Below are 14702 nucleotides of genomic sequence, written 5' to 3'. Positions count from 1 at the left end.
CTGCACTGCACATCACACATCACACATATAATACAACCCAACCAAATAAATCCCTATCAGACGGTCAGCGAGATATGCCTGCTATTTATTCAAGACTTAATTGTTGTTCTTCGTGAATCGTCGTCACATCACACAGCAATAGCAACAACAACAACAGCGTGTGATTCAAGCTTGGATCCAGTAACGCTGCTGCAGGCCCTACAACAACTACGAGATTAGGTATGAGTAGCGTGTGTTGCGGTGTGTGTTATGTGCTATATGTATATATGTGGTATGGTTAATTATTACTGATGGATTTGTTAGAGAATGTAGTGGGGTGCAACAGGGAAGGGAGTTGATCGATGAACAGTTGGATTAATTAGGCATAATTAGGCATAATTAGGAGGGAAAGGAAATGAAATGAATGATAATAATGCAGAGATAGAGATGTAGGTGGAGGAGTAGTGAAATGAAATAATTGGTGGTAAGGTAATTAAAGTAATAATGAGAATAGTGTAGCGTGATTGGTTGAGTGAACAGGTAATATGATGGGAACATGTTCACATGCACATGGGACGGTGGGGGGCTCCCATTTAGGTCTACCGGTACTTGTCCACATCTATGAAAAATGAAAATTAAAGTCTAGGTAGCTTCTTTCTTTCTTTGCTTACGTGTATATGTGTTCGTGTTTGTGTTTGTGTTCATGTATAATAATAATAATAATAATGCAGTGATGGTGGCCTATGCAACACACAAGAGGGTTGAGAGAGTCTAGGTTAAATTGGGGGTGAGAGGGGGGCCTTCTTCATATGGACTTTTTCAAAAATGTGCCTGGAGCTTTCACGATCCATCAGATCCTCCAAGATACGCTATTTCATGCTTCTTCGTTTAATGGCTGTCACTGTCACGACCCACCAACTATGGGCTTCACCCCATTGCCCCAGGCCCAGTCGGTTGGAGCCAGGGCACCCCTTCCTCCCAGGCCCCACACCACCCCTATCCTCTCCTCCTTCCTGAGGCCCCACCCATTTCACAAAAATATCAAAAATCCATAATATTATAAATTGGTGGGCCTGTCGCTGTTTATTGCTGTCTCGTGATCCCTTACCAGCATCTTCAACAACACTTATGTTACTTAACTTTGCTTATTAACCAATACGCGTCTATTTCTTTCCAACTTTCACTTAGTTTAAGTTGCCGTTTTAATGGATCAATAATATCATACGTAACCAACCCTGCACTTGCACAAAGTCAAAATTAGGTATAAGACGGTATGGAAAATGTTGATATTAAGAAAGTAAATTATTTGAGAAGGACAAATGTAGAAAATTATATGGATTAGGCCCAAAAACTCATATCCAAAATCTTGATTAGGTATTCTGAACTATACTTTTAAATTGTGGGATGTTATAAAAATACCTAAAGAAAAATGCGTTTGTGTTTATTAATATGTCAAATAAAAATACATTTTGGTTGTGCGTAGTGAATTCCTCCACCGTGTTTTTGTTTATGAAATTAGAGTGCATTGTGATTGGATGGCCACAATTTTGTTAAAGATATTTTCTTGGAAAGAAGCTGTGACCTTGAGGGTCTGAAAATAAGGAAAAATGAAAAAGGCTGAGAGAGTGACGGAGCACAGTACGTGGCAACCTGCACTTGTTCTTCTCTTCCATTTCCAATCAAAATCCACATCCTTAATCTGCGACAATTGTTTCTCCGAAATTGCTAAGAAAAAACGTGTAATCAATCAGAAAAGAAGAGAAAGAGAAAGATGGAGCTGTGGAACAAAGCCCGAAGCTTTGCGGAAGAAGCATCGAAACGATCTAATGATCTGTCCTTGGGAGCTTCCAAATTGAGCGACATCATTACAGAGACCACAAAAGAGATAGCGGCGCAAGCTTCCAAGCACTTGCCCCAACCTTTTCTCACAAACGACGTCGATCTCCACCGTTTTGGCATCACCGAAGAGTTGAGAGAGTTCGTCAAAGGGATCACCATCACTACCTTTGAAGATTTCCCCCTCCGAGGTAATTTCTTTTCCTTTTATTGTATCTCTGGGTTACGATTTTCTTCGTTAAGTGAGAAATGGAAATTAGTTAGAGTAAATATAATTTGTAACCAAAGTTGTGTCATATTCTAAAGTGAAAATGGAGCATTTCATTCTCTACCATTTCTATTTAAAACCTATTTCAATGTTTTTTTATTCCAAAATTTCCGTCATTATCAAACAATAATAGTTCATTTCAAATGCTACCTACCAAGTTTGAATCGTGTATCATTCGGCCGCTACTTTCCTTTGTTGCACGGGGTGATCTTATCGCAGTTTTGGTTCTCATCCATTTTCAGATGATACGGAATTTTCTGATGTTCCTGCGGTTTCAAACGTCAGGCAGGATCTAAGTGATTGGCAGGAAAAACATGCCAGTCTTGTTCTTTCTACCGTGAAGGTAGCATCTTCTGTGTTTCGTTGAATCAGAATGTTATCAAAGTTGTGCAGGGCATGGCTACTTTTATCAATGTTAATGCACCGCGTGTTTTCTCAGTGCTTTCATTAAATTTAAGAGGCACCGATTATCAATTTTTTACTAGCATGCAAATGATGTTTGGCTTAGAAGTACTGATTGCTTTTTATTCAGGAGTTTAGTTGTAGACTCTTAGACATCTTTTTTTCTTCCAACAATCATATTAACTTGAAAACTTGACATGTCTTGGATATTTTTAGTATTCTGCACCACCTCACAGAAGAAGAGGAGGAAGAGAATACAAGATGGGAAAAGAGACTGGAGAGAAAAATGAATCTCATTAACAGAATGGAATCATCTCAGTTGATTAGAATATGTACATGCTATGCTATTAAAATACATCACAAAGAAAGAAAAAGTAGTTACAGCTTAACAAGCTAATCTTGAAGTCCACTAACGAATTAGTTATATAATCATGTGGGATCAGTGAGAGTTTCATCCTTATTGTCTAATAAGGCCCCAAAAGCTGGAGCATGTATATGAGAAAAGTTTGACTTGGACAAGTTCTCATGAAAGAAACATAAATATAGTGGTTTTGTCAACATATCTTCCACTTGAGCAGCGGAAGGAATGAGTTGGAAAATAAGACCTTCTTGAAGTTTTTTCTGAATAAATGAATAGAATTCAGTTCCTATATGTTTTGTTCCAAAAAAAAGGAGTATTAATCCTTGTGTAAAAATCATTACACAAATATTTATTGGGTCTTTTGGGAGGATTCAATAACAATAAGACATGAGTCAAACCCGTATAAGAGATTTATACCACCTTCAACCAAAAACCTTAAGAAAATGAATGCGTGAGTCTTCTTTCTTATATGTTACTCAACTTTCTTATTTCTACTCAATGTGTGACTTAGACTTAACTTGGTTTCTTAACGATCTCCCCCTCTAACATGAGTCCCTTTACATTGGACACTCCCCCTTGAGCATAAACATTTTTAGACCAAGAGCTCACAAAAGAGCTATATACTTTGTCTCTAAAGAAGACCTAGACATTGTAGTTGACCTTTTAGATTTTCAGGAAATAAAATTTTTCCCATGAATACACAATAATTGGTGATTGACCTCCTGGAGTTAATTCAAGTACCCCAATTCGAATAAGAAAATCCTTTGATAAATAGTTGAGTGAAGAAGATTTTTATTATAACATGTATGACTGTAGCTCGTGTGTCTGGTACTAAGTGGCGCAAGTCATACTTGAATTGGCTTAATTGATATGAGAAGTACTAACAGGGTTTGAAGCATGAGTATGAGAAATAGTTTGTTGGTGAATTAGAGCCATTAAGTTGATATATTACTCTTTGGTAATTTGAAAATTATAATAATCTAATGAATTAACCTCATAAGGAACAACATCCTCTTGAGTATTCACAATTTCAGCCATATTAGTAGACTTTATTGTTCCCTGCTTGGAAAACTATATTTTTTATAACATGTATCCACTATATGGTTATCTTTGCCACAAAATGTGTAGATTCATGAACCATTACCTCTTCTAGTTCTTCCTCCGTAACCATGGTCTTTTCATGTTCCTTTCCTTCCTTTGAAGCTTCATTGATCATTTGAAGAGGTGCTACATTCATTGTGTTTATTATTCATAACATTCATTAACATATTGTTGTTATCACTCTTATTAGTAAGAAGGGTTGGTCGAAACTCTCGTTCTTGTTGAAAAACCATTGATACTTGTGTGATTGATGGAATTTGATCCATCAACATAATTTGAGATCACTCTTGTCTACATTGTTCATTGAGACCACACAAGAATCTTATCATGTAACTCGAGGTAATGATTCAATATCTTTAATTCCTCCTAAGGCGTTTTAGTCTTATGTAATATTCCTATATTAGTCATATTAAGAAGTGAGTTTAAGTCTAACTCATCCTCACAAAAGCGACTTGTAAGGTGAGAATTGCCCTCACTTATATTCTGTAAATTGACTCTCTAATCAATGTGGGATCTCTAACTCACCTCCTCACGTCGAGGCATGTTTATCTCTTGTGTGGGTCTAGATATTCGTGGGTGATTTGATAGCGGGTGACACGATAGGCCTATCAAATCTCGCTAACATGTATGACTGTAGCTCGTGTGTCTGGTACCAAGTGGTCGCAAGGGTTTGAAGCATGAGTCTGAGAAATAGTTTGTTGTTGAATTAGAGCCATTAAGTTGATATATCACTCTTTGGTCGATTAGAAAATTATTAGAGATCCTTCATCGATTAGAAATATGATAAAATTATAATGTATAAGTGGATGCGAATTTCCCTTTACAAGCCGATTTGTAGGGTTGAGTTAGATCTAGATCCACTTTTAAGAAGTTAGCAAATGTCCAATCCTCAATGCTAGGGATTGTGTTGGACACCCGACATTGACTAAAGAATGATTAAATTATAGTATATAAGTTGGTGTAAATCTCATTTTGCAAGTCAGTTTTGTAGGGTTGAGTTTAACCTATTATGTCTTGTTATTGGACCACTCATAAGTATTTATTCTCACGCTTAATATGTGTAATTCTTAGCATGAGGAAGTTTTTGGAGACTCCACATCAACTTGAGATATAGTATTATAGTATATAAGTGGGTCCGATACCATATTGTATTCTACACCACATCTCAGAAGAGAAATTAGAAAATTTGAGAGTTTGATGGTCCCGATAGATATTGGATAAGTAATAATTTACATCTAAATCCTTCACAGGAATTGCTATATAATGTTCTTCTTTTCTGCTTTTAAATTTTTTTGCTTAGCTACCATTAGTTATTGGTGACAGATGAAAAATTATGTATCCTTAGCCATTGGAATGTGTTGTAAATAACAGATTATTTGGATAAAAACAATTTTCAGTATCTTCATAGTAATTAGGAAAAATAATTTTTAGAATCTTGTTATTTATTTTAGCATATTTTTATTTCCTTTTTTTAAAATGTTTTGGTTATTAAAAATAGAGATGATAAGAATGTAATTTGTGTGATGGATATCAATAAAATGATTCTTTATTTTTCAAGTGAATCGGAAATATTTATCAACGTGCCCAGAAAATTACTCAACCAGGATACTTTGTAAATTAAATTGATGTTTTCGGTAAAATAGTATCATGGAGTAATGACTGAATCTGAAATACATAAATACAATAACTTATAGAGTGTGTGTGAGATTCAAATACTGTGAGTAATTTGTGTGTCTGAATTAGAGTTGACCATTGTGTTCTGGGAGTTTTTGTTTGTGTATGTGAGAAAGAGAGGAGTGGCGGGGATAGAGCAATGGTGTAAGAGTTAAAAACCCTGAATTGCAGCATGGTGAGTTATGGTTGTCCTTTTTCATGCACCTGCAACTGTGACCTTGGCAGATCCACTCACGATGGTTGGTGATATGCTTCATGGTAAATCATAAGATGCTTGGTATTTTTATTTCCAAGTTTGTTGAAGCAAATCATTGTGTCAAAGACATTGCATGTTTTTATGTTAATCTCGCATGAATAAAGTAAAATCTTTCACCTTGGTGTGTGGGCTGGCTTGTGTACACAGGTTCTATTATATTCTGTCAATTACATTTTTCTTGCAATCACACATTTGAAACATAATGCACTCCCACTATTCAGTTTATTCTTTGTTACAGGAGATTTCTCGATTGAGGTATGAACTGTGTCCACGAGTCATGAAAGAGAGGAAGTTTTGGAGAATATATTTTATACTTGTGAATAATCATACTGCACCGTATGTATTTTTTTGTTGCTTGATTATTTTGGTTTCACATTAAATATTGTTTGAGTTTCATCTGACACGGCTCAATTTAACATAGGATTGTTTGATGTTTGTAGTCTTAAAATACTAAAGGATCTTGTATTCTATGCAGGTTTTTTTTATACTCACCAAGTGAGAATTGAAGAGATATATATAATATGCTGTTTTTAATTATAAATAACTAAATATCATATTCTAGGCCTTAAGCAATGAATGTTTCTAAATTAGAACATAGTAATGTATAAATGTTCCCATGGCTCCGAAAACTCTCACCCTGGAGGTATAAAAATAAAATACGCACAAAAAGAAATTGAAGGAACTTCTGCTATGACAAAATGAACATGTGAAGTTTTCAGAAATGTAATTTAGATGTTTAAAGGAGAGTTCATACAGGCAGCAGTTGTGGTTGAATATTTTTAAAATAACAAGTATTGGTACAGTATAATAACAAAATTTAGTGGGATGTGCTTAAATTATTAATAGCAATAATTTAGCAGATTATTGTACCCCTAAAAAATCAATATTGTGGAAAATTTTCATGCTAGTTATACTAGCCCATGTGTTATATGTGCATCTAGCAATTAATTCACTCAGATGATCATAAAATGGGTTATATTGTTATAGTTATGCTGTTTTGTGACATTTAGTAAACTTCTGCCTTGTGATTTCTGGCAGCTATGAGAATCAGTACATGGAAGATGAAAAACTAAAATCTTGTGAACAAGTAAAAGATCACATAGTCACGATGCGGCCATTAAATCCTGAATTGATCTGTAATCAAGAGGCGCAGGAAGTGCAAAAAGATACCAAATTATCCAATTCATCAACTGGGCAAGACTTGGATGAATTTCTTCTGGGAGAAGGAAACAGTGATGACGAGCCCGGTACACCTTTTTTATTTAATCTATTAAAAATTGTGTATATGAGTTTGGTACATACATCTCCATTTATAAATGATATAAACACATTTAATGTCCCAGAGTAATTTAAAGGATATTAACCATATAGGAAAATGGATATAGTTATGTCAAGCCAAACAATATAGTTTTTGGATTATTGAGTTCGTTGGACTATGCTTGGAAGTTTTAGAGAGAATGGGATGGACGGGAAGGGAAAGGACAAAATCGTGTAGTTTTGCATTCCTCGTGTTTGGATGATTAATGAGAGAAGAAAGGGCAAGGTAGAAAAGGTTCTAAATATTAGCTTAAAATTTTTTCAATATAACAACACATTTTTAATACAAACAACTAAATTTGTAGGTCAAATAGTAAATCGCAAGTTTTTAAGATAAAAAGAAAGCTTCTCACCCCTCATTATAGCCTAGTTTGAAGGGGGACAAAAGTGAGAGCTTGAGGGCATTATTTCCTTTCCATGTCTTCTCTTTCCACTCCTCATCAAGCAAGTAATCCCTTAATCAGTGCAGACAGAACTAAAGTCACTCGAACTTTCGTCATGTTTTCCTATTTGTTAGCCTATACCACTATGTTCTCCGGAGTTGGAGTTATATCCAATGATAGTATTAGATTATTATTTTGGGTATTTAAGTTAGAGTATAGAATAATATGTGCTCTGGGTGAATTTAAACTTTCGTGACTTTATATTTGCCAACAATCTCTCTGGTCTTTCAGATGATGGCGATAGAAGATACGATGATGATTTGGACAAACTGATGGATAATTCGGTAAGCATGATATAATCTGTACTGGTTATAGTATGGATGTGCAAGTGCATACACACACACTCGCCATTTAGGATTACTTAGCAAACTATAATGTTATATTTGTTAAGAAGTTTCTGAAAATGGTTGCTCATTAAAACTTCTGTGTATATCCTCGAGTAAAAATAATATCTATAACATAAACTTAAAAAAAAAACATTTTCTATATTATCCTAGAAAATGCTTGTCTAGGCTTACAAATTGGTCCCTCGTAATTTGCTGACATGATAAAATATTAACGTTGTCAGATTTAGTACTTGCCAACATTTTTCTATTTTGTCCCTATATGAAACAAATGTACACTTTGTTTTGAACTCTGCAAGAAATAGAGAAAAATCTACCATTCGATCCTTGCTCTTGACACATTTTCTGTTGTTTTAATTGTACTTTTTTTTATCACCTATTCAATATATGAATGTTAGGTTACAGTTAAATCTAGTTATTGGGTAAACTTCCCTGTGTTCCAGTTTTTGTTTATAAGCCTTTTTTTAATTGGATCAAAGAAAGGTTAGCCTTTCCGTTTTGAAATAAGAAACCGTTTTCTTTTATATATATATAGTCGTAATCCTAATGCCATTGAATTAGTTGTAAGTTAAAAACAGCAATATAAAAAGGTTATAGTTTCTATAGATTATTTTTATTTAAAAAAAAAAACTTATTGTTCACAAGAAGATTTCATTATAAAATATTAGTATTAACTTGTGTTAGAATTTGGCAGTAAAAGAGGAATGTTTTTTGGTCAGTAAAAGACTGTTGAACCATATCACATACTCTTTTCCCCATAGTAGAAGATTTATTTGGCCCAATTGGAACTTCAGTTTGGTCTGAAATTTTATTAAATCCTTCATTGAAGTTGGCGGCACTCTGGATATTCATTTATTTTAGAACTTACTTGAATGTTCAGGATGACGAGAAAGGAAAATCATAGATGTTGGTTGAAATTATTGACTGACATGGCGACACATGGTGGCTGATCAGTTCTGTGATGTTTCAACCCTCTCCTGCCCCTTTATTTAAGTGTTAGTAGTTTCCCCATGTTGAGGGAGATGCAGAGGGTCTGTGATCATAAAATCTACAATTATCTGTTGTACACCTTTGTTATTCTTTAAATGCTTTTCTCTCTTTGCATGTAAAAGTACACATTAAATGTGCTGCTGAAAGGAAAAGGAAAAAGTCATACTTATTATTGTATGGAAAGTCAAGAGGTTGTTTGGGTCAATAATGGTAAACTATTGTAATGACTTTGAAAAATACAACGACTAATTTTTTTGTTTAACTATTAGAGTATTGGATAAGAAAAATGGAAGAACATGCTACTCATGAAACATAAATATAAAGTTAACTCGTCATTTGAAGAAACTCTCAGATAAAGAACATAAGTCAAGAGTATCAAACTCTCTTTACAAATTTAACAAAAACTCTAAATTTTATCTATTTCAAATGTGATTGGTAAAAATGAAAGATCCTTTATTTGTAAGATGAGGAAAGTGTTTAAGAAGTTTCTAAATAATTACTAAAGAAGGAAATTAAATATAATCAAAGAAGAATAACGATAATAACCTAATTTATCTAACAGTCATGAGAAAAAAATTGCAATATCCTCATAATGAAATAATTAGATACATAAATTTGCATGACCACTTATATAGTTGTATGAATCTATACATTTAACCACTTCTAAAACATAAAAGAATACTCCTCAAACATGTACAAGGAATTTCTCTATTTTAGAAACATTTCTACTTTCCTATTCAAGTTGTCGTCACAATATAAAATTAGAGTCCCATGAATAAAACACAACATTAGAAGTGGTTAACAAAAAATATATTATTCTTTAAAAAGTTAAGTAATTTCAATAGAGATTAACTTTTAGTTTATAATTGGAATATTCAGAGTTTAAGAAACGATATTAAAACAACGACAGGTTTCCAAAAGAAAGGTAAATTAAACATTGAAACACCGTTCTTACATAGTTTGATAACTTCTATTATGCAGTCAATCGTAATAAAAAGCAAAAGTTTATATAGAGGAGACCCACTTCAAATTCAGTATGACAGCATTCAAATAAGGAGTTAATTGATATAAATATTTGAAACAATTGTATATCTGTTTAAATTTAAAATAAGTTAAGATAAGATGTTATGTTTCGATTTTTGAATTATTGATTAATTTTCAATATTTTTTTTTATAAAGTTTTCGTGTTAGGTATCACTATGCAACTTGACATCTCAGTTAAGCTGACACCTCAAGTAACAACAATTATCTGCCATCACATGAAAAAAATATTATTAAAAAAAGAAAAAAGAAAGAAAATACAAAAATATGGGGAGATTAGACCAAAACCCATATGTTAACACAAACGATACATAGGTAGATTATACCTATTCATAAAGAATTCTAAGAACAGACTAGCTGGGAGTCTATTATACCAATGAAAAGATTTTCTATGAATAAATCCTAAATTAGCCAACTTATCAGCACACGCATTCCCTTCACGAAAAATATGAGTTACCCTAAACCTGATTGTCCCACAAAAATTAAGACAAGTATTTCATCGATTCTGAAGCATCCACGGAACATTAGTCCTAGCAGTAAACGCAGCACAAACCAAGGCAAAATCACATTCAAGCCAGACATTAGTAAGTCCCATTTTTTGAGCTTCCTCCATAGCATGTATAACACCATAAAACTCAGCAACTAAAGCAGTTTGAACTTCAAGAAACGCTGAAAAAGCACCAATAAATTCTCCCATACTCCCACGAAAAATACCTCCACAAGTAGCAAGACCAGGATACCCCTTAGCAGCCCCATCAGTATTAATTTTGACCCAGCCTGGTAAAGGAAATTCCCATCTAATAGGAAGAGGACGAAGAACTTTACCACTACGAGTCTTAATACCGAAAAACTTAATCACGTTGAAGTCCAACATATCATTCTTCATTGAAGCTTTAGACGAATTTCCCACTAGACAAGTTAAATCTTTAATTATCGAAATAGCCTTAGAAACCCCAATCTTATCCTGAAATCTAGCATAATTCCTCATACGCCATATCATCCATATAGAAAAGGTTATCACCGCAAGCTTAATCAATTTAACCAAAGGACTACCATCACTCTTAATAAAAGAAAGTAGATCATCCTTATTAGAGAAATGAGAAGTAAGAAAAATTTGTCGTACCCAACTCCAAATATGCAATGTGTTAGAACATTAAAAAAATAGATGTTGAATAGATTCCTCTTGCTTTTCACAAAGCGAACACATAGAACATATATGCAAACCCTTATTCTAAATATGTTGATCTGTAGGAAGTCGCCCATGAAAAATTTTCCAGAGTACTAGAGTTTTGGAAGGCGGAATAGATGAAGACCAAATGAATTTACCCCAATCACCTGGAACTCCTGGTTCCAAGAAAAAAGTCCTAGCCGATTTAAGAGTGAAACGACCAGACTCATTTAGAATCCAATTAGGAATATCCTGTTCCTCTCTAATCATGATATGATAAAAAAAAGAGGCATCTGCTGTAAAGAGAAGGGAATATTCCAATCACAACCAGTCCAAAATTGAGAGACTGTATCCGGAATGCTAACACCATCAGATAACCCTGCAATATTTGCTAAAGAAGTAGTAGAGCACCATTTATCATTCCAGAAATTAATAAAAGAACATGTACCAACAGTCCAATAAGTATAGTCAAGTATGGTAGAATAAAATTGCTTAATTCCAGGCCAGAGAAAGGAAGATCTATAAACCGTTCGAAATTCATATTTTGATTTAAGAACCCTGGCTTTCAAGAGTAAAGACCAAGGTTTGTCGCTATAAGCAAAGTTCCAAGCAAGCTTAAGAAGATATGCATTATTTTCATGATGAAGATTAATGATATTCAAGCCTCCATCCTCAAGAGGTGAACAAATTTTCCCCCAATTAACGGTAGCAATACCTTTTTTCAGAATATCACCAGTCCAAATAAAATTCTGACACCACTGCTCAACTTGCTTAATAAGTGAAACAGGCCACTTATACATATTAAAACTATAAGCTAGAGATCCAGTAATCACTGTATTGACCAGCTGAATTCGACCCATCATGCTAAGAGATTTACCTTTCCAAGATGCTAGCTTCAATTTAACTTTATCAGCCAAAGGTTGAAGAAACCGACACTTTGGAGCACCAACAAAGATAGGCACTCCTAAATAATTGAAAGGCAAACAACCATGACTACAGGAAAGAATATTTTGAATTTTGGTGACAAATCTTGGAGAATTATCCATGGTGAAGAAACTACTTTTAGAGTTATTAATATATTGACCAGAAAAATCACCATATGTTTTAAGAAAAGAACTCAAATTTCTAAGAGACTTAATATCCCCCCTACAAAAAATAAATATGTCATCAGCATACAAAATATGAGAGGGAGTGAGATAACCGTGCGGACTGACCATATTTAAAATCTTCTTATCATTCACAAGCTTAGAGAGACCTCTACTAAGAACTTCCTCTGCAAGACAGAAAAGTAAAGGAGACAATGGATCACCTTGTCTTACCCCTCGACTGCAAGGAAAAAACCCCACCAAACTACCACTTATTCTTATAGAAAGCATAGCTGAACGGAGAATTGTACTAATCCAACCGACAAATGAGGGGTGAAAACCAAAGCGTTTTAAAACTAATAATAAGAACTTCCAACTTAGAGTGTTAAAAGCTTTATGAATATCAACTTTGTAAGCCACATTACCTCCTCTAACCTTTTTAGAAAGCAGGTTAATAGCTTCAGAAGCAATACCAATGCAATCCTGAATCTGTCTACCCTGTACAAATCCATATTGATTAGGAGAAATGATTCTAGAAGCCACAAGTGCAAGCCTATCCGCCAGTATCTTGGAAATAATCTTAAACTTGAAATTAGCAACAGCAATTGGCCTGTAATCTTTAATGGAATCAGCACCCTGAACCTTTGGAATAAGAGATATCACATTACTATTCATTCCAGGAAGAACCCAGTTTTGTTTAAAAAACTGTTGAACAGCATTGCAAACATCTGTCCCAATAATTTCCCAGCAAGAATGATAGAAAACACCACCAAAACCATTAGGGCCAGGAGCACTATTACCGTTAAGATTAAAAACAGCATTTTTAATTTCAGAGAAATCTGGACACTTAATCAACATCATATTCTCCTCAGAGGAAACCATCGCAGGAATATAAGAACCAATAAAATCTTCCATATTATCAGTATCCAGAACATTAGAAATAGACTCAGCATAAAGATTTTTATAAAAGTCCAAAATATGATCCTCAATGATTTTAGGATCCTCCGTAACCTCATTATCAATCCGTAGATGATGAATCCCACTAGAATTATATCTCCTTTTGACCACCGCATGGAAAAAAGCAGTATTTCGATCTCCATCCTTGAACCATAACATCCTAGCCCTTTCTTTCCAAAACAAATATTGACAGTGAAGAGCATGATCAAACTCCTCCTTAGCAATCTTTTATTGACAGAGAAGTCCGCCACTATCAGACAAACTAGCAGTCTCTAAGCTTTTTTGAATACCAAGAAGGATGTCCTGCTTAAGAAGAACTCCATTATGAACATTACCAAAAGAATTTTTATTCCAGTCTCGGAGCTCAAGTTTCAACCTTTTTTACTTATGTTGCAAGATAAACATAGGACAACCAACAACCTGATTAGCCCAAGAATCATGAATAAGCTTTAGACACGAAGTGTCCTGAAGCCACATCGAAAAGAAACGAAAATTGCTAACCTTCCGCAAAGAATTACTAGCAAGACTAGCAAGAATAGGGGAATGATCAGAACAATTTTTAATAAGAACCTGATAAGAACAAGATTCCCATTCATCCAGACACACTCCATTACATAAATCCCTATCCAGTCTTCTGTGAATTCTATGCAACCCTCTCCTTCCGTTACACCAAGTATAACAAGATTCAGTAAAAAGCATACAAGAAAGATCATTAGTATTAATCCAGTCCAGGAATTCATTACAAGAAACCTGATTAGGAGCCACCCCCCCTTTACAGTCATCCGCCGAGAGCACAGCATTAAAATCTCCCAGAATACACCAAGGCCCTGTGAAGAAACTAAGATCCCTCCATAAAAATCGTCTAGACAAGTATGTGGTAGCACCATAAACACCTGCAAAGCTAAAACTCTTATCCTCCAGACGACAAGTTACAGAGATAAATTGATCATTAACCAAGAAATTTTGGACAAGATTAGGAACCGACAAACACCAAAGCTTAGCAACTTTATTAACAATAGGAGACGTAGCCACCAAATGCATATTAAGAGATTTGAAAAGGACGTCGAAAGCATTAGTGTACGACATCATGGGTTCAGCAAGAAAAACCAGGAGAGGTTTATGTAGGTTAAGTAAACTAAGCAACATCTCCACAGTTTTGTGGTTCCCCAATCCTCTGACATTCCAAAAAAATGAAGAGACCTTCATTGCGACGTTGTAGAGAGAACTGCCTTAGCAGTTTTCCTGGATTTACCAGTCCCCTTAGGTGGTCTCCTTGGTTTTCTTTTAGTGCGAACTGTTTCCTCCCCATTATCACTGTCATCCTCCTCCATGTCATTAGAGTCCGTCCAAAATTTTGAAACAACCTGATTTTCAATATGATCAGAATTAATTCCAACAATGGTAGGCGGAATAGTTGACGCTCCAATATGAGAATCAACTCCCACATCTGTAGTTTCCAAACCATCAAGAGAAGAAAAGT

The 14702-nt window shown here is 34.6% G+C and overlaps 1 protein-coding gene across 1 annotated transcript; it reads left to right on the top strand.

Moving 5' to 3' along the window:
- The first annotated feature begins 1154 nt into the window (after positions 1–1154).
- LOC137807686 (uncharacterized) lies at positions 1155–9233 on the top strand. Its single transcript, XM_068608445.1, has 6 exons — positions 1155–2006; positions 2326–2426; positions 6116–6213; positions 6916–7124; positions 7869–7921; positions 8862–9233. The coding sequence occupies exons 1-6, from the start codon at positions 1751–1753 to the stop codon at positions 8883–8885; spliced, it is 741 nt and encodes a 246-aa protein (XP_068464546.1). The 5' UTR covers positions 1155–1750; the 3' UTR covers positions 8886–9233.
- Positions 9234–14702: the final 5469 nt, after the last annotated feature.

The sequence above is a fragment of the Phaseolus vulgaris genome, chromosome 3 (assembly GCF_051622355.1).
Source record: "Phaseolus vulgaris cultivar YP4 chromosome 3, ASM5162235v1, whole genome shotgun sequence".
NCBI classification, from domain to species: domain Eukaryota; kingdom Viridiplantae; phylum Streptophyta; class Magnoliopsida; order Fabales; family Fabaceae; genus Phaseolus; species Phaseolus vulgaris.
This window is presented reverse-complemented; position numbering and strand designations above follow the sequence as displayed.

Excerpts from the sequence above, each read along its gene's own strand:
- LOC137807686 (XM_068608445.1), top strand. The coding sequence starts at position 1,751 with ATGGAGCTGTGGAACAAAGCCCGAAGCTTTGCGGAAGAAGCATCGAAA. Across the intron at positions 2,007-2,325 it reads TGAAGATTTCCCCCTCCGAG|ATGATACGGAATTTTCTGAT; the intron begins GTAATTTCTTTT and ends ATCCATTTTCAG. Across the intron at positions 6,214-6,915 it reads GTGAATAATCATACTGCACC|CTATGAGAATCAGTACATGG; the intron begins GTATGTATTTTT and ends GATTTCTGGCAG.